At 42.1% G+C, this 20983-nt stretch overlaps 1 protein-coding gene across 7 annotated transcripts in view; it reads right to left on the reverse strand.

The window, feature by feature from the left end:
* The window catches only part of cdk5rap2 (CDK5 regulatory subunit associated protein 2), a 176009-nt gene that overhangs the window by 33009 nt on the left and 122017 nt on the right, over nt 1-20983 (reverse strand). For 5 of the 7 annotated variants that reach the window (XM_060935661.1, XM_060935660.1, XM_060935663.1 and 2 more), the window contains exons 32-36: nt 12441-14115; nt 9478-9591; nt 7548-7926; nt 5414-5634; nt 3616-3667 (exon numbers count right to left, since the gene is read on the reverse strand). In XM_060935661.1, coding sequence (XP_060791644.1) covers nt 3616-3667; nt 5414-5634; nt 7548-7926; nt 9478-9591; nt 12441-14115 — 2441 coding nt within the window. The remainder of the gene's footprint in view (nt 1-3615; nt 3668-5413; nt 5635-7547; nt 7927-9477; nt 9592-12440; nt 14116-20983) is intronic. The other 2 variants (XM_060935662.1, XM_060935665.1) reach the window with 2 other exon arrangements.

Genomic DNA, 20983 nt, shown 5'->3' on the forward strand with positions numbered 1-20983 from the left:
AATGTAGCTAGTGGCTCGAGCAAAGCAAAGTCTTGAAATCGTTTCTCAAACTCTGACTGGAGAATTTCAATCTGCTCAGTGTAGCGCGCACTGTTAAGTTGCGCAAACGCCCTCCCTTGCATCTCCAGCTCCGAGGCGAGGTTTCGGAAGTTTCCTAAATCACGGCGCTGCATCTTTGAAACCAGCAGTTTCATTTTGCCGGTTGTCATGGTAACCTAATGTAACAATTTTTTTAACGCGGCGCTTGGCTGACATTTCGCTTCAGGGAAAAAGCAAATTTGTTTACATGTAAAAATTACCACGACGTTTTTTTTTTTTAAATTTCATAACAAATATATTAATATTTACATATCAATCATGAGATCTACCATCCCTGCCTTCAAGATCGACCGGTCGATCGCGATCGACGTAGTGGGCACCCAGGCTCTACAGTGTACGCCGTGTTGTGTCACGGGAAATAGTCGCCCCAGTTTGGCTTTCTGCTTCTTTAGATAACTGCAGTGAACTTGCATGCTGATTTTCTTCAACCCTTCTCATCAGAAGATGCTCCTGTCGAGGTGTTAACTTCCATGGACGACCTGGATGTCTCTGTGAGATGGTTGCGGTTCCATCTTTCTTAAATTTCTGTACCACTTTTGCTACAGTATTCTGACTGATAAAGCTTTGCTGATCTTCTTGTAGCCTTCACCTTTGTGGTGGAAAGAAATTATTTTCTTTGGGGAATTCTGAAGAGACAAGTTGAGCATCACTCTCCATCCAGCATCCAGTCACTAAAAGAGGTCATTGTTGAAGAATGGACAAAGATTGATGTTGCAAAATGTCGCCAACTTGTTCATTCCATGCCTAGAAGACTTGGTGCTGTCATTAAAAATCATGGAGGCCATACAAAGTACTAGATGTCGTAGTTTTTGTTGTGGGGTGTACTCATTTTTGCACCACCCTAAGTTGAGTAAAACTGAAAAAATGTGTAATCTAAGTTATATTATTAACCTTACTTTCCCGTTATAAGTTAAACAGATGTTATATTAAACTTTGTCTTGTCAACATTTTGGAAATTGTGTTCATTGAGATATTGTTTAAAATGTTACTTTTCAAAGGGGGTGTACTCATTTACGCTGAGCACTGTACGTTATTGCTTTTACACCAACAACTAACACAGGGATTTATATAGTGGATACTCCACCTAAAATGATAGCATCTTACATGTGCATTTTTTTGTGCCTTTGCTAAAAACACAAAAAAACAGGCTGCTGAGGGAATGACCATTTATAGCTGCTATAAAGTAAGTGATTATAGGATCTAACCTGCTTTGTGGCATTCCACAACAGTAAATGGAACTATAAACGGATAAAAAACATATGGCATGCCATACATTGGAAATCTACTGTGGTATAAGAGGAATAAAGCACTTCAAGCAAGTGCTTTTATTAAAGAAGAATCAAATTTGAGGTGTGAATGGTCCTCTACTTCAGATTGGGACACACATCACACTACCCTATCATTGTTAAATTGCACTAGCAGCGCTGGCACAAATTATTACTCTCACTTAGGATCTTTCTACTTCATTATTATTATCATCATCATCATCAATTTGCACTAGCAGCGCTGGCGCAAATTGTTACTCACACTCAGGATCTTTCTACTTTACTATTCTTATTATTCTCCTAACGTTTTTAAGATGATATTGCTCCCTTAGTTTTCAACCAATCACCAAATTTCACAGGCAGAATACCTCTGGGCTGAATTAAGTTGCAATGACTTTTGGTGCTGATCCAGATCACTGAACTGGAATGATCCATGAAAAACAGGCTTCCCCCCCACTAAGCATCATTCTCTATCTCTTACCATTCTGGATCTACAGGGTACAGTGACCAGACGTCCCGGTTTGTAAGAACTAGCACAAAATCACTGTGACTTTATTCACGGTATCTATCTAGTTCTTATTAGCACTGGCGCAAATTGTTACCCTCACTCAGGACCTTTCTACTTTATTATTATTATTATTATTATTATTATTATTATTATTATTAATTCGGGCTAGTAGCAATGGCGCAAATTGTTACTCTCACTCAGGATCTTTCTACATCATTCTTCTTCTTATTATCATCATCCTAATGTTTTTTAGGATGCTATTTTTCCCCTCAGTTTTCAACCAATCACCACCAAATTTCACATGAAGAATACCGCTGGGCTGAATTACGTTGCTATGACTTTTGATGCTGATCCGGATCACTGATCCAGAATGATCCATGAAAAAACGGCTTTTTTTTTCCAATCACTTATAACTCAGTCAATTTTCATGATTTTTTTCAATCATTTTTATTTTATTTTATTTTGTTCAGGGCAGCAGGGTGCAACTTTTCCTCACTAAGCATTATTCTCTATCTCTTACCATTACGGATCTACAGGGTACGGTGTCCAGACGTCCCGGTTTGTAACAGCTAGCGCAAATTACTGTGACTTCAGTCACAGTCTCTATCTAGTTTATTTTCCTATAAAAGCAAACCCGGTTATGTGTTATTCCTTAAATAATGAAGTTTTGCTCAGAAGAAACCAAATATGTAAGAAATAATTAAATGTGAAGGAACAACACGGTGCAGTTTGAAAGAGCAGCTCATAGAGTATATTCTCAAAGAATAGCTTAGGTTACTGGAAAAAAAAAAAAAAGCTAATATGTGCTGACCATAAAATAAAGATATGAGCAAAATGTGTATGGGCAACCAGCATGGTCAACCTGGGTGAACTTAATAAATAATTCACACAGTGTAATAAGCTCAGCTCAAACAAATATGTGGAAAGTCCAAGCATGCACTGAAGAAAATCTGGGGAGACAGTTCATTGGAACAAAATCAGAAGTTCATTCCTCATATTCAAAGAGGTCAAGGTGATTAAAGAGGTTATTTCAGCTATGGCAAAGTAAATAAACTGAAAAAAGATGACTAAAGTGGGGAAAGTGAACGCCAAGCACACACACACACTGCACTCAGGGTCTGGGGTAACCCCACTCACAGGTGTACATGCTGTTGTGCTGCCAAAGCAAGGTTCTGGTTCTGCCTGCACAAATAGGTGATCTGCAACTGGTGCTGCTCTCGGTCATGTTCCAGCCGATTACGCAGCCACTGCAGCTCCTCCAGCAGCCACACAAGCTTCCTGACACAGCAATGGTGCATAGCAGAGGCATCGACATGCTTAAATTAGCAGCTTTACCACCAACCCTTGCTGTGAGGTGAAAGGCTTCCAATCATGAATTGCATCTTTCCAGTGCAAAAAAATATCAGCCAAAACTGGGACATAAATTTAGAGGGTACGTGAATACAAGGCATTTTTGAAACACCTGCATAGAAGTGCACTGGTGGTGACAGAACAGGCTAAAACTAAAATCATTTTTTTGTGTGTGTGAGAGTTATAAAACATCCTATTTTCCTATGATTTACTAGACTGTTTACCTGAAGTCATGGTCTTTAAAGTGTACTTGTGTGTGTATAGTCATAGGGAAATGTATTAGAACCTCATTACGAGATCAAGGTTATGAGGTTTTGAACAGAGAAATGCATGAAATGTGTTTAAAATGTGTTGTTTTCTCGTGTGCGTGCACACGTATGCATGGAGACTCACCTCTGAACCAGCTCTAGTCCCGGCAGCTCGTCGTTTTCTACACGAGGGTCTGCTGGGTAATAAAAATGATGTAATTAGGTAAATAGCAGTATATCACTACTCTGTGAAAAACTGTGTGGGCAAATAGTGCAACAATTTAAGAATAACATTCCTCTCTGTAAAACTGCAAAGAATTTGGGGATCACATCATTTGCAGGACATAATGTTAAAAAGATTCAGAGAATCTGGAAAAATCTCTATACACAAGGGACAAGGCTGAAAACAAACACTGGCTGCCTGTGATCTTCAGGCCCTCAGGTGGCACTGCATTAAAAACAGACAATTCTGCAGTGGGGTAGGGGGAGATCACTGCTTGGGCTCAGAAACGCTTCTGAAAACCATCGTCTGAGAACATAGTTCATCACTACATCCACAGATGCAAGTTAAAACCATATCCAGCTACACCGCCACCTTCTCCCAGCCCGAGCTCTTTTACGATGTACTGAGACAAAGTGGAAAACTGTCCCGAGGTCTGACGACTCAAAATGAGAAATTCTTTTTAGAAAATCACAGACACCACGTCCTCCAGGCTAAAGAGGAGACGGACCATTCTGCTTGTCATCAGTGCACAGTTCAAAAGCCAGCATCTGTGATAGTTTGGGGTGCATTACTGCACATGGCATGGGTAGCTTGCACATCTGGCAAGGCATCATTAATGCTGAATGATCTATACAGATTTTTGAGCAACATCTTTTGCCATCTTTTTCTGGGAAGGCCTTGCATATTTGCCAAACTGCATTCTGTACCTATTACAGAATAAGAGAGTCTGGGTGCTAAACTGGTCTGCCAGCAGTCCAGACTGGTCTCCCATTGAAATTATTTGGCACGTTATGAAGCGCAAAATATAACAAAGGAGACCCCGAACTGTTGAGCAAGTGAAATTGTAAAATCAGGCAACGTTTCACTTTCAAAACTACAGCAACTGAGCTCAGTTCCCAAACATTTACAGAGTGCTGTTAAAAGTAGAGGTGGTGCAACACAGTGGTAAACATGCCCCTGTTCCAAATTTTTTTGAAACGTTGCTGGCATCAAATTCAATATGAGCACATATTTTTCAAACAATAAAAATTTCTCAGCTTTAACATATGTTGTCTCTGTACTATTTTCAATGAAATATAGTTTTTCCATGATTTGCAAATCACCACATTCTGTTTTTATTCACGTTTTACACAGTGTCCCAACTTTTTGGAATTGGGGTTGTGTATGTAGAGGTCCTGTTCATACACCATTTGCTTTACATTTTTCTATGTGCTCCAATGCCATATACAGCAACAGGAAAAACTAGATGCACCCCATTACTTAGAAAAACCTGTTTAATAACAATTTCAGCTGGGATCCAATTTAGAGCATTAGCTATATAAAAGAATAAAACATGATGTGGTGGCCTTTTGAGGACAACCACACTATGAAAACAACTTACAAAAACGATTTTGCCTTTTTTTCCTTGGTGTTGCTCTTTACGACTGCAATCAAATAACACTGCAATAAATTACTGAACACTATAGTCACGAGACATACAAAGCTGCACAACTTAAGTGGGAAAAGCACAGTTTTGTTTGTTTACTGGGTTAAGGTAGTGATTCTAACTATTTTTTCATGTTTTTCACCAAGTATATCTTCAGTCTAGAGCCACAACCAAATCACAAGTCAGTCAAGTTCAAGTCAGAGACGAATAGCGAGTTATTCAATATGTGACTCAAGAGTGAATCAGGTACCTAACTGGAATCCCCACATCTGTTGTGTGCATTGCTGGACTTACCTTGCTCCAGTTTGTCCAGTAGGCTGAGACTCCGGTTAAGGTGTTTTTGAAGTGTTGTGTCTAGGGTGCTCTGGCCATCGTTGGGTTGCATCAGCTCCTCTAGCGCCCCCCGAAGCTCCAGCAGCTGCCTACGCTGTTCAGCACCGAGTGTACGCGAGACTTTAATCTGCTCACGTAACTCACACAACTCTCGTGCCTGAGACTGCACCAGAGACTCCATCCTGCAGAAAAAGATTTAATAGCTTAAATATCACTTACATTCTATTAACAAGCTAAAAGTTACAGTGGTGCTTGAAAGTTTGTGAACCCTTTAGAATTTTCTATATTTCTGCATAAATTTGACCTAAAACATCATCAGATTTTCACACAAGTCCTAAAAGTAGATAAAGAGAACCCAGTTAAACAAATGAGACAAAAATATTATACTTGGTCATTTATTTCTTGAGGAAAATGATCCAACATTACATATCTGTGAGTGGCAAAAGTATGTGAACCTTTGCTTTCAGTATCTGGTGTGACCCCCTTGTGCAGCAATAAGTGCAACTAAACGTTTCCGCTAACTGTTGATCAGTCCTGCACACCGGCTTGGAGGAATTTTAGCCCATTCCTCCATACAGAACAGCTTCAACTCTGGGATGTTGGTGGGTTTCCTCACATGAACTGCTCGCTTCAGGTCCTTCCACAACATTTCGATTGGATTAAGGTCAGGCCTTTGACTTGGCCATTCCAGAACATTAACTTTATTCTTCTTTAGCCATTCTTTGGTAGAACGACTTGTGTGCTTAGGGTCGTTGTCTTGCTGCATGACCCACCTTCTCTTAAGATTCAGTTCATGGACAGATGTCCTGACATTTTCCTTTAGAATTTGCTGGTATAATTCAGAATTCATTGTTCCATCAATGATGGCAAGCCGTCCTGGCCTAGATGCAGCAAAACAGGCCCAAACCATGATACCACCACCACCATGTTTCACAGATGGGATAAGGTTCTTATGCTGGAATGCAGTGGTTTCCTTTCTCCAAACATAAGGCTTCTCATTTAAACCAAAATGTTCTATTTTGGTCTCATCCATCCACAAAACATTTTTCCAATAGCCTTCTGGCTTGTCCATGTGATCTTTAGCAAACTACAGATGAGCAGCAATGTTTTTTTTGGAGAGCAGTTGCTTTCTCCTTGCAACCCTGCCATGCACACCATTGTTGTTCAGTGCTCTCCTGATGGTGGACTTATGAACATTAGCCAATGTGAGAGAGGCCTTCAGTTGCTTAGAAGTTACCCTGGGGTCCTTTGTGACCTCGCCAACTATTACACGCCTTGCTCTTGGAGTGATTTTTGTTGGTGGACCACTCCTGGGGAGGATAACAACGGTCTTGAATTTCCTCCATTTGTACACAATCTGTCTGACTGTGGATTGGTGGAGTCCAAACTCTTTAGAGATGGTTTTGTAACCTTTTCCAGCCTGATGAGCATCAACAATGCTTTTTCTGAGGTCCTCAGAAATCTCCTTAGTTCATGCCATGATGCACTTCCACAAATGTGTTGTGAAGATCAGACTTTGATAGATCCCTGTTCTTTAAATAAAACAGGGTGCCCACTCACACCTGATTGTCATCCCATTGACTGAAAACACCTGACTCTAATTTCACCTTCAAATTAACTGCTAGAGGTTCACATACTTTTGCCACTCACAGATATGTAATATTGGATCATTTTCCTCAGTAAATAAATTACCAAGTATAAGATTTTTGTCTCATTTGTTTAACTGGGCTCTCTTTATCTACTTTTAGGACTTGTGTGAAAATCTGATGATGTTTTAGGTCATATTTATGCAGAAATATAGAAAACTCTAAAGGGTTCACAAACTTTCAAGCACCACTAGACAATGCACAGCCCCTGACAAAGTGACAATCAATAGGTGAATACAATAATACATTTTTAAAAAAGATCTCTTTCTTAAACTAGTAACAGTAGCAGTAATTTTACCATAGTGAATTTTTCAAAGTGAAGAAAAATTTCCAGAACGCAAAGATAGTCAATTTATTAAATAAGCCAACAAATACATCAAAACAGAATATATACTTAAATGTGCAGCATACTGTGACAATAAACTGGAGGGAAACCTTCTCACACTCACCGGGATGGAGAAGCTGACTCATTACTCCTGTTGGCTGTACGCTCTCTCTCCAGTTCAACAGTAAGCTGGGAAATCCGAGCCTTCATTGCTGCACGGTCTTCCTCTTCCTCACAGCTTGCAGAGGTCATACTCAGAACCTCGCTAGTCAGGGCCTTCTTGGACAGCAGTCGCTGAAGTTGGGCAATGACCTTGTGCTGACTTTGTACTTGTGACCTGAGTTGCAAGAGCTCTTGGGTGGGGTCAGATTTGGAGTCACGTGGCCGGGGAGAGCTGAGGTCAGGTGAGCTCGGGTAAGATGGGCTGGATGCTGTAATGTCCAGGTTGTCTGCTGAGGTGACTCGGAAGAGAACTGGGTCCAAACACACACCACCATCTACATCTGAGGCACAGTGACGGAAACAAACGTACAAACAAAACAGATGTATATTAATATATTACATTTGAAATACAAGTATGTAGAACTTGGGAGAAGCGAAGGAACCCATTACTCCAGGAAGACAGCACGGTCATGCAAATATGAAGAAATGGGATCACCGATCAAATGGGTGAAAACTATCCACCAGCAAAAACAACAAAAGACAATGCAGTTTCGGCAAAGCGTCCTCCTAACAACACGCCAAGTTTGATTCACCTCCAAGAGACTGTGTTAAACATGCAGGAATGATGGTTAGTATCAGGAATTTTTTCCATTATTTCCTTAAATTTCTGACATGCAACAGAAATGCAGAGTGCCGAGAACATGCAGTAAACACGTTTTCGTGAACTTATTAAATCTTTATTTAATTTTCTCCCAATTTAGTCAATACTAGTTCCTTCCTGCCTCATGGTGGTTAGCACTGTCGCCTCACAGCAAGAAGGTCTTGGGTTCGAGCCCAGCGGCCGGCGAGGGCCTTTTTGTGCGGAGTTTGCATGTTCTCCCCGTGGGTTTCCTCCGGGTGCTCCGGTTTCCCCAACAGTCCAAAGACATGCAGGTTAGGTTAACTGGTGGCTCTAAATTGACCGTAGGTGTGAATGTGAATGGTTGTCTGTGTCTATGTGTCAGCCCTGTGATGACCTGGCGACTTGTCCAGGGTGTACCCCGCCTTTCACCCGTAGTCAGCTGGGATAGGCTCCAGCTTGCCTGCGACCCTGTAGGACAGGATAAAGCGGCTACAGATAACAGATGGATAGTTCCTGCCCCGTTTTCTAGCTGCTCACCTGTCGCATAAGAGCTACCAATCTGAGAATATGAAGGATAATACATGCTTTCTCAGGGGCACAAAGCCAGCACATCGTTCTTAACTGCCACTCGCACATCACAGGTCAACTGCATGTGCTTGGAAGCAAGTGCTAGCTGACCTGTTTTGTTTAACATGAACAGGTGCCTGTGATTGGTTAGAATAAAATTAAGGGCGCACTCATACGAGGAACAACTGCCTTGTCCTGATCGCAAGAGCAATTGTCCCCACTCCCCCCAGGCCTGTAGTCACATTGCACTTTGTTCTGGTCCCCGATTGCGCTTATGTGATCACGATGTAGCTTTACTCACTGACTACAACTCGCATTCATCAATTCAGGTGAGACCCAGACCTGTTCTTAACCCAAATATCCACCAATGAATTGAAAAGTTGCGTTCAAGGTCCATGCGGTTAGCGATCACACTGTGCACGAGCCCAACTTGACTGCACCCGAGCACACGTCTTCCAAGTGGTCCAAGTGAACTGTACCACGCATCGGTGATACTCAGCGATCACGCTACTCAAACGAGCCAGACATTGTGGCTCGAACGTGCTCGAGTGCAGTATGGAACGCCTCGTGCGAGTACACCCGAAGTGAGAGAAAACACATGGAAAGTCCAGTCAGTAGATAGTGCTAAGAAATGCTAGATTTCCCACACAAAGAGCGAAATAGAAAGAGAGAGAATTAGTGTTGCCGATTCTTTCTGGTCTACCTGTGCTACTGCCCTCCTCTCTTTCCACCTCCGTCTCACTCCTTCCACTTGTCTCGTAGCCAAGGTCCTGTGTGTCCACCTGAATGCCTTTATCATCCTGTTCACCGTGAGGTGCTAGGATGCATGAGCAACAACTTGAGTGATCTAACTTCCATGTTATTGTATACAGCATGCTTTATGGTCATATTCCAACAACACATTTTTATATGTTTACACCGTGGCATAAACAGCAGTTACGATCCATTAGCGTCTCAATCATGAATGCAAGCTTAAAGTGCTGATGACACGTTTTTGACATCTTTGGCGATGTTTTATAACATAAAAAGTAATTCCTGATGATCCATATATTAATTCACGAAGGCGCCTATTTTACAAATTATGATAAAAAACGCGGCTATTTGGGCAAATTTGACGGGGCTGCAGCACCCAGGAGGAAGAGGAGCTATATGACATCAGCGAAAGAACCTTCCTCCTAACTTACCAGTTTGTTGTTGATGCGACAGGTGTTCAGTTTGTCATTATTAGTATTATTATTATACATTTTATATATATATATATATATATATTAGTTATTATGCCGGCTTGCCGGCTTTTGCTCCAAAACCCACAAGGATGGGGTAAGTTTATTCAAGTTCCCCAGAGATCCCAAGCTGCATGCGAAGTGGGTGAGGCAAGTCAGGCGCACTCATGACAAGTGGGAGCCCTCACCAACATCCGTCCTGTGCTCTGAACACTTCGATTTGGATTGTTTTGACACCCTTCCCAGCTTAAAAGAATCTCTTGGGTGTTCAGTTCAGCACAAACGTGTATTACTACCATCAGCAGTGCCTACACAGTGTTGCCAGATTGGGAGGTTTCCTGCCCAGTTGAGCGGTTTCAAGTGCATTTTGGTGGGTTTTGAACATATTTTGGGCTGGAAAACGTCAGCAGTATTTGTTGCCAGATACTGCTGACGTTTTCCAGCCCAAAATATGTTCAAAACCCACCAAAATGCACTTGAAACCGCTCAACTGGGCGGGAAAAATCCCAATCTGGCAACACTGCCAGTATTCCGGAGGGGGTCTACTAGTAGCTATGCCGGATCCAGACAGTCCTCCTGTCAGAACATGTGTTGTGAAACGACATAAGATAAAGGTACGTAGAGCTACAGGTTCTACATGATAATCATAAATGTAATCATAAAGTCGGCGTGATATCAGTCATGTATTTGCTTGTGAAAGCTTGCGGCTTTCATGTAACTGCCGCCTAGCAACGAGAGGCAAAGGGTAAAGAGGGTAGGCTATCACAGATTCTATTCGGAAGAGATCAACACAATTCTAGACTCCCAGAAGAGGAAGAGCTAGCACTAGAGAGTTCACCGGCATTTTCATGCGCCATTTCCATTGAGTAGAACCAGAGTAGAACAGCCAGTGAACCGCAGCGTGTTCTTCCGCTGACGTCACAACATGGCCGCGAGCCACGGACCCAGTTTTCTTGCGCTGTGCAATTAAAAGTTGGATATTTGCGTAACAACAGCTTCTTTTCACGTAATTGTAACAGAAATCTAACATGTTTGCCATGTTGTATAGTTTATTTAAGAAATTGCATAGAGTCATGTTCGTGTCATCAGCCCTTTAACAGACCTACAGGATATGGCAACTTGGCAAGCTTAAGTAAACTTTAAATTTCGCACAGCACAGGGAATGCTAATCTAACTAATAATGCATGATGAGTAACACTTTCCAAATAGCCATCATTTGTTTAATAGCTATTGACAATATCGTATTGTATTATAAGGTTTCCTTTTTTGGTTGACCCATCATTGAAAGTGAATTTCATGTCCCTAAACCCCACTTTTTTTCACTGTACAAAGCAACAATCATTATGTTGATGGACCATGTGTTTTCGACCCATAGCTGATCCAAAAGGCCATAAATTGATGGAAAATCAATAAGATCAGCCGATTTTCACAGAATCTGACGAGACTGAACTGGAAGATCCTGACGCCACATGTGTAACAATCCAGGTATCAATTTCGTTCATGTGCGCAGCAGTGGTTAGACCAATGTCAATATGGAATCACGTTTTGGAGAGAATTCCGATAGCGATCGGGATTCTTATATGTCGGATGAAGGGGCAAAAGAGTATCTTTTTGAGCCCCCAAGACGAGAAACTGACAGTTCATGACAGTCCCGCTCACCGCCGATAGCGCACCACCAGCCAGAGAGAACTGGAAACACAGATTGGTTTGAGATTTTTATTCTAAGCTGGCCGCTGCAAAATATTTACGTGTACCTCAATAAATGCAGAAAAATAATCTTTAAAACGTACACTTATTCAGTGTACTTATTGAAATGACGTGGGTGATAATAGGGGAATCGATGAACTGTCCAAATGTCAGGTCAAATGTTATTTATTAAATAAATGGGTTTCTTTTTTTGCTCCAGTAATTCCAGTGTGGTCGTTTCTGGTGGCGATGAACACCTGATGAATCAGATTTATTATTAGTAGGCGACACAAAATCTGCCCGCTTCGTTTGCACAAACCTCACCCACTGTCGCTTTAGTTTAGTGTCATTTCTCGGAAATTCGTGAACTGAATGTCCTGTTGTACACGGATTTGAACATCCAAACACAACGCAGCACTTTCCCATCGTTATTTTTGTAAGATTCCACCAACAATATCCAATTTCAACGAGTAAAGCACAGTCAGATGAACAGAAATGACCCAGATAACCAGGGTTCCATGTGTGATATCATGCGAAATTAGCCCTGGGGCAAGCCTGCCTTTTTCCGGGATCTGGAAGCCGCGATTTAATCGATAGTTTTGCGCTTGATAATAAAAACAACAAATAATATTATCCCCCCCCCGCTTTATTAATTCATTTTGGTCGTTACTAATGATATATATTCATTTTAAAGCATTACAATAAGGCATTACGTACACTTTAAAGAGCATGAATATGATAATGAGGCTGTGCTTACCTTTGCGTCGCTCTGAGTGTTTATCCCTCTTGGAGGAGTTCTGCAGAGCAATGACAGACTGAGCAGAAACCAGTTTCTCCTCCAGCTTCTGACACATTTTCTGCTTTTCTTTTAAGGCCTTCTGTAAGCTCTCCAACTGGGCAGCATCCTCAGGGTTTAACCCACTGCCTCCTTTAAGGCCTTTCCCCTGCTCAACTTTAAGTGCTTCCTCCAGCTCCTGAACCTTCTGAGCATGCTCTTTAACGATCTGGACAAGCAATGTTAGATTTTTGTGGAGGTTCCGGTGTGGACTTCCTGATTGATCAGGATCCCATTGTTCGGATACGCTTTGTTGCCCCGGTTTCTGCTGTCCTTGGGAAATCGGAGTGCTCGTCTTCTGTTCCGCAGCACCAGCAATCTGTAAGGTGTGCTGTACTGGTTTGTGTTGGAACGGACCCACAATAGTGCTGTGACTTATGCCTGCACTGCCAGGGTGCCCAAACCTGTCTCTTTCCAGGAGTGCCTTCTGAAGCCTGTCCAAATTTTGTTCAAGCTCCGTGTTGGTTAAGGTTTCAGGACCAAGATCAGAACTTAAGCCATAATCTGCAAGAGACCTTACTGCTTGTTCTGCTGCTAAAATACACTCAGACAGACACACAGCAAGTCTATACTGTTCCTCTTCATATTCATGTACCATCTCCTCTTGTGATCTTGTGCACTTGGGGCTGCAAATCAGCTCCTGGTCATTCGTAGGGCGGTTGTGTTGAGCGCACAGTTTGGTAATGGTTTCTTCTGCAGTCCTGAGCTTTTCCTGCAGCTCGGCATTCAGCTTGCACTGCTGCAATAGTGACTCCTGAAGGGTTTCGGCTTGGCGTTGCAAGTCTGATGCTGAACCTCCATCTGGGCAATGCAACTGCTTAGGGCTGCCTGTGGAAGCATTTTTCTGCTCCTGCAAGGCCTTGATCTGGCTGAGCAGGCTCTCTAGCCTCTTACACAAGGCTTGTGGGTCATCCTGACCAGAGAGAACGTGTTCGGGCTGATCAGCGGAGGTCAGTGATGCAATGGCAGCCTCGGTTGTGTTTAAGCACTCGAGCAGCTGAGCATTGAGTTGATCTTTTTCCTGCACAACTTTCTGAAGCTCAGTGCACTGCTGCTGCAGTAATGAATCAGATCCCAATCCAGGCTGCCCCAGGCCGCTTTCAGAATCCAGGTTACAAGCTGTAAGGTATGCAATTGTGGACTCTGCAGCGTGCAAGGCTTCTAGGTACTGACCATTCAATCGTTCCTTTTCCTGAAGCTCAGCTTGGAGCCCTTCCAAATTCTGCATCTGAAACTGAAGTTGGGAGATGAGCGCTTCCTTCTCCTGGCATTCCTGGTTCAGTAACTCCAGCTGAGATAAGAGTTCTGATTGTGGAAAGTCAGACGCTTTCTTTGAATTTTGCCTGGCATCACAGTTTCGTTTAGTCTCAGCGTGTAGGTTTCGTTTGGACTCAGTATTCCAAAGAGCATCAATGCTGCTGCCTGGAGAACTTTGAAGTTCTGCTTCGCTGAGGCCTCTGCTCCTTTGGCTGAGCTGCTCGGAATCTGTTGCACTAAACTGCTCAGTACTTTCCTCTGTGTCACGATCAGTCCACTCCTGTCTGTCCCTTTGCTTTGCAGGTCTTACTGCTACTGGCAGCCGTGATTTGGAGTACACCTGCAAAGCGGAACATCAGGTGATGCATGTTGTTTACCGATTATAGCACTGCAGTAAAACAAAACAACATGCTACACTAGCTTAAGTATGGAATAAAACGTGACGGGGTGCACTGTTCTAGAGAAATGACCAATGACAGACCTCCCAAAGTGTTTTATTCCTCCAGGGTTTCTGCAGGCTTGAACAAGTTCAATTTAAGACTTAAGACCTTTTTAAGACCATAACAGGTTAAATTTAAGATTTAAGCCGCACAAAAAAATAAGGAAAATTGGGAGAGCCTGAATTACTTTCAAAATAACAAAATTTATCATCATTCACAGGGCGGCACGGTGGTGTAGTGGTTAGCGCTGTCGCCTCACAGCAAGAAGGTCCTGGGTTCGAGCCCCGGGGCCGGCGAGGGCCTTTCTGTGTGGAGTTTGCATGTTCTCCCCGTGTCCGCGTGGGTTTCCTCCGGGTGCTCCGGTTTCCCCCACAGTCCAAAGACATGCAGGTTAGGTTAACTGGTGACTCTAAATTGACCGTAGGTGTGAATGTGAGTGTGAATGGTTGTCTGTGTCTATGTGTCAGCCCTGTGATGACCTGGCGACTTGTCCAGGGTGTACCCCGCCTTTCACCCGTAGTCAGCTGGGATAGGCTCCAGCTTGCCTGCAACCCTGTAGAACAGGATAAAGCGGCTAGAGATAATGAGATGAGATGAGATCATCATTCACCAATGAACTTATTACATCCCTAGGGTGCACTCTTGCATTAATGAGGAACAGAAACATAACATGAAGTGGAACTTTATGGCATTAGATCATTGACAGACCGACTAAAATGGGGGTGTGGGGTGGGGGGTCAGAGAGGGAGAAAGGGATGTTAAGAAAGGGTTTGAAAAAGTTCGAAAACCACTGCGTTACGCTAGATCAGGGATGGGCAACTTCCATGATAAAGAGGGCCAATTTTTTTCACCACTATCATCGGAGGGCCACATGACCACACAATTCAAATAATTGGATATGAAAGAAGCTACAATATGATTCTCAATAAGAACACATTTTATATGTATTTATATCTGTATGTTTATTGCACCAACATACAACTATTTTCTGCATAGAAATGCATTTTAACATGTCCTTGATGAGCAACAAAGACAAAACGTTTGCTTAAAAAAAAACAAAGTGCAAAAAGTCCAGTGCAGGGGCATCAGAAGCATTTGTAATGTGGGGGGGACACACTGGCAGGGGGTCCTCCCCCAGAAAATTTTTAATTAATTAGATGCCATTTCCTGCATTCTGGTGTATTTTTAACAGGTTGTTAAACACCTAATTTTACCTACAAAAGTCACTTAATTCAGGCCCACTTTACACGGGGACGGTCTGAAACAAAAACGCAAAAGTCCGTTTTCGTTCTCACTTTTTTCCGCGTCTACACGACCGTTTTCAAGGAGGAAATCTGCGTCTATACGGTGACGCATAAATGTGTGGAATTCAATTGGATGTGCATGCCAGGCGGCTAGGTGGTGCTGTGAAAGACCTCCGCTATGTCTGCACGCATGCACAACGTCTTCCGTCTTGTCTGATCTGCACATCTGCGCCGCGAAAACTTTGACTACTCTGGCTATGGTAAGTAAGAAAGTAAGTAAAAAAGTAAGAGCATACTATACCCGCCTCTGTTCATTAACGGTATATGTGCAGATTCGGTATAGATGTTCGAAGGACTCCTGGACGTTTATTAAAGCTGCCAGAGCAGCTTGAAGGTCCATTGGATCGATGTAATCAGACATGCTCTTACTTTTTTACTTCCCGGGCTGGCATGTACAGTATATGACATATGTATGACGTAAACGCGTACCTGACGTGAGCAGATCCGAGCAGAGTTTCGCGTATTGGGTAGTTTAGACGGATATGCAACGGGGGCTGTTTTTAACTTATCCACTCTGGAAGGTGTTTTCAATTTTTTCCGTTTTTCAGCCTCGGAAACGCCGTCCCCGTGTAGACGAAAGGCACTTCCGATAAAATATTTAGTCGTTTTTACCCGACAGCGTCCTTGTGTAAACGGGCCCCCAATGACTATTTTAGAGACTCAACAATAAGTCCTCATTCAACTCGTCCACATATTCATCAGCCTGTTTTTAAACCCACCGCTCTGCCGAAGATAATGAGATGAATGTGACACAATTTATCACAAACAATGACTTTATGGGTGCATTTTACTTTTTATTTTGTGCTTCCTTTTTTATTTAGTTTTAGATGTAACACAACATGCCACTGCGCCAAGCAATAGTGACACTCAACTGTATGTTTAAAAATAAGAATATTCATAATCTCACACAATGAACAGGCATGACATGGCATCATGCAAACTTCATAACAAAATCACACTGCGTCAAGCAACGGTGACGCATAAAAAAATAACTTCACACAATGAACAGGTGCAATTTTGTTAACCACCAACAGTGACTTTAGTGGGTGCGTTTTACTTTTTTCCGATTTAGTGATGCTCATAACAAAAATGACATGGCATCATGCAGTCTTCATAACACAAAATTACACTGGGTCAAGCAATGACACATAAAAGAGAACTTCACACACTGGACGACAGCGGCTCTGGCAGCTCCAGTGAACTTCTCATATTTAACCTTATGCAAGGTGTTGTAATGGCGACTTAAGTTGTAATCTTTTAGGGCTGATAATGTCTCCAAGCAAACTAGACACATTGGTTTTCCTTTGAATTCGGTGAAGAGGTACTCTTCTTCCCATTTTGGCTGAAAAGTGCGATTATCTCGGTCAAGTTTTCTCTTTTTGCCACTGTTCGTGGCCATGGCTCTTGACTTTCTTCTTCGCTGATGGGGAAGGCAGCCCGGGCCCCGCTATTGTTTGCGTATGACGCGCCCTCTATTGGTCAACAGTATAATTACAAGGTTTTTTTTAAATTTTTAAAAAAACTATTATTATTAATCTATTTGCGGGCCGTAATGAGTGAGGACGAGGGCCGCGTGCGGCCCCCGGGCTGCCAGTTGCCCATCCCTGCGCTAGATCATTAACAAATTGATTAAATGGAGAGAGAGAGAGAGAGAGAGAGAGAGAGAGAGAGAGAGAGAGAGAGAGAGAGAGAGAGCACTACACTGCTGCAGCGGAACATTTGGGCAATGTTGGAATCGGGAAACATGGCCTGAAAAAGCTCCTCAATCTTGTCATTGCTTTTATATGAGTGATGCATTGTCACTGTGTTTAAAATCCACAACACTTCGGCTTTTAAAGTTGCAGCGGAGCCAAAGACATCCCGCAAATCACTTGAGGATGAGGCATTCGATTCCGTACGGTTTGTGTGTTGTAGCGTTACAGTTCGCACGGAGTTAGCTGATGCACCGTCTCGAGATGTGCTTGGACCTGACAACGGTGAACAAAATTGAGTGATGGCATGCGATTGTTGCAGACTTTTATGGGCAGCCTGGTGCTTCTCAGCTTTCGCGTGCGATTCCGGTGCCTTTACGCCCAGGGTGCCGTGTTTGAGTGTTCTTTTGCACAATGTGCAGTACGCCTCAAACGGATTGTTTGGTACACGTTTTAACCAGTCTACGAAATCATTGCGTTCAAGCCAGCAGTTGTTAAACTTGCATTTGCCCATTTTGCTACAAACCGTGGTGATCTCCCTCGCTTCTTTTAGGCTCTACTGTCTAAATGCGCGCGTACCATGCCCTGTGCATCACCATGCCAACCGGGCTACACGCCGGATTCCACTGTGTCTCATTTGTAGTTTGCAGCATAGCCTACTGATACTAAGTAGGCCTAGCCTATATGACTAATTATGAATATCACCAACACATTTAACAAAAAAAAAAAAAAAGCGAATGGGGTAAATGGACGTAAGGATTTAAGACTTCACAAAATTATATTTAAGACCTACAATGCAAAATATGCTTGTATTTTAGACTTTTTAAGGCCTTAAATTAGGATTATCAAATTTTAGGACTTTTTAAGACTCCGCGGAAACCTTGTCCTCCTATCTCATAGCAATTTTTCTTTATTAAAAAACACTATTTTGTACTACTTATCCATTTACAGTCGCTACAGAATGTCCGATAAAACAAGTCAGTTCCTGTTATATTTCCTCAAGTTCTCTCTTTTCTGTCTCTCTTGAAGTCGATAACACAATAGATGCAGCTCATCATGCTAGTGATAAACCACAGTGTTAAGTCCTTTGTCCTGAAGACTTTCTGTGAGGGAAAACTTAAAAAGAGCCGCTTTAGCTTAAAGCCTTGATGGAGTTTTCTTGCATAAATGTTCAGAGGTGGACAGTAACGAAGTACATTTACTGAAGTACACTTTGAGTATCTGGACTTTACTTGAGTGTTACTTTTTTTTGGAAACTTATGACTGTAACTTCACTCCATTTGAAAGACAAATATCGTACTTTTTACTCCACTACATTTCTGTCAAGGTCTTCGTTACTCGTTACTATGAAGCAGCTTTGAAAGTGGATGTTTTTTTCTTTTCTTTTCTAAAACGTGATTGGTTTTTTCACAGGTCAGCCGATCAATAAATCACATCACGTCCACAGACTGTATAAAATTAAGTTCAATGATTTCTCCGCAGCATTATTTAACAATATATCAGTTGATGGCAGAACGGAAGGAGGCGGTTCTTCTGGGGAATGCACGCACCCATGGCTATACCTAGAACCCATGTTTCAGTTTTCTGCAAGGATTAAAGATTCGTTTCGTTTTAAACGTTTGCCGAAAATTAACAACTCGCCGTCCGACCTGCGGAAGCATACTGAGGTATATAAACGTTTTATTCCAAGAGAAAGCTTGCAATGAAGTTGTCTGTGCTTTTAGAGCTAGCGATAACGTTGCAATAGCTATGTATACAGTCTGGTTAGTCAAATGACTTTCTATGGATTTGCCCGCCAAGTTACCATCGCCTTGTCCACGACTAACGATTACACATAGCTAGTTAACTTGGACACCGTTAGTTAGCATGTACAAACGAAGTTACGCTAACACGAATAAGGTTAACTTATCTGAAGTCCTTTCAGAAATATGTTTCAGCATAATCTTGCCAAATAAACAGAATGTAGAAATCTTTCTTTTCTAATAGCAATATGATTTCGAGTTTGAAACACTAGCTTAACGTTAAACCACCACGATCGCACAGCATGCGTTCATTTTGCGAATTTACATTTCTGTCTTTGGTAACGGTGTTAGGTTTTGTTAGCGTTGTGGAAATAATACAACGATGTGTTGACAGAAAATGTACTTTTAAGACTTAAGTATTTTTAAAAGCAAGTACTTCAGTAAAAAAATTTGACTGGACAACTTTCACTTGTATCGGAGTAACATCTGACCAGTGGGATCTGTACTTTGACTTCAGTAATGAAGTTGGGTATTTTGCCCACCTCTGTAAAGGTTAAACATTAGCTATACTTACAGAAAGCTTCTTCATCGATATAATGAATCATTATACCTTTTTTGTTAAATAACAACACTTTTTGACAAGTTATGTAAGTGCACGTTATAAAATCTGTTTAATATGCAGACTTAAATTATTGAGGACCACCATACAATCCTGTGTATTGGGCCTTACGACAGAAAAAAAAAAAAAAAGTATTTTAAAAAAGGGCGTTACTGTCACAGCCATGCGGTTATAGAAAATATCAGTTATGCTGTATATGAGTTATGCTGTATATACAAATATTTGCTTTTAGATCAATCAACATGCAGACGTATTTGGTTGTTAAATCCATCGCGTTAACTATACAGTTCATTGATACCCCTTTTCCACCAAATCAGTTCCAGGGCTGGTTCGGGGCCAGGGCTGGTTCACAACTCGTTCAACTTGCGAGCCAGCTGAGAACCAGTTTGCTTTTCCATCGCTCGCAGTGCTAAGGGAAGCCACGTCATTACGTCGCTGTATAAGTCAGTTATGTCGCTACGTTTGCATAAACCTTGGCGTGAATATTGAAGCAAAAACAACATGGAAGAAGCAGCAGCAACAACAACAATAATAATAATAATAATAATGGATGACTTCGCGTTTATACAGCTGCTGCTTCTCGTCGCTTAAAAATGGCGATCTTTTGCGGTCTTGTTATTGTTGTTGGTCTTAACAACTCCGCCCCCCCACTGACATAAGCCCTGTTCACACGGCACATATTTGCATCGATGCTGCACCGATGTATTTTGCTGCGATATATCTTACACCGGTGTAAATTTTGTGGAGCGTTCACACATCACAAACCTGCTTACTAGAGAGAAGCGTGTTAGCACCGGTGCAGCCATACTTGCGGTCACACGGCAGTTTCTGCGACCGTGCTATAGTAGCAAAAACTTTATTACTATCATTTCCTTTGATAGTAATAAAGTTTTGATATCATTTCCTTTTATTATTATCATTTCCTATCATTATTACTATCATTTCCGATAGTAATAATGCGGAAATGAAATATGCGCATGCGTGAAAATGTACTTCCTTTTCCCGGTTGTCATGGCATCACCAAGCGCCGGGAAAACAATGTGGATGAAGACACCAGTGTTGCCAGATATTGCTGACTTTTTCCAGCCCAAAATATGTTCAAATCCGCCAAAATGCACTTAAAACTGCCAATCTGGCAACACTGGAAGACACGCAGTTCTGTTGTTGTTGATATTCACCATTTTGGAAGCGCAAAATACCAGGATGCAAATTATGCAATGCCCGTATGTAATCAACTCTCCTCACGCGTAGCGAGTCTACCCCTGTAGCATTCAGACGTCCCATTTTATATCGGTGCTGCCCCGCAAACTAGCATTTACTCCGGAGTAAATTTCTTAAACCACCTCCCGAGCAGGGTTAGATTTGCACCGGTTTAAGCAGCTTTCAGGGGCTACACCGCTATAACTTTGTAC

This window comes from Neoarius graeffei, chromosome 12 (genome assembly GCF_027579695.1).
Source record: "Neoarius graeffei isolate fNeoGra1 chromosome 12, fNeoGra1.pri, whole genome shotgun sequence".
Taxonomy (NCBI): domain Eukaryota; kingdom Metazoa; phylum Chordata; class Actinopteri; order Siluriformes; family Ariidae; genus Neoarius; species Neoarius graeffei.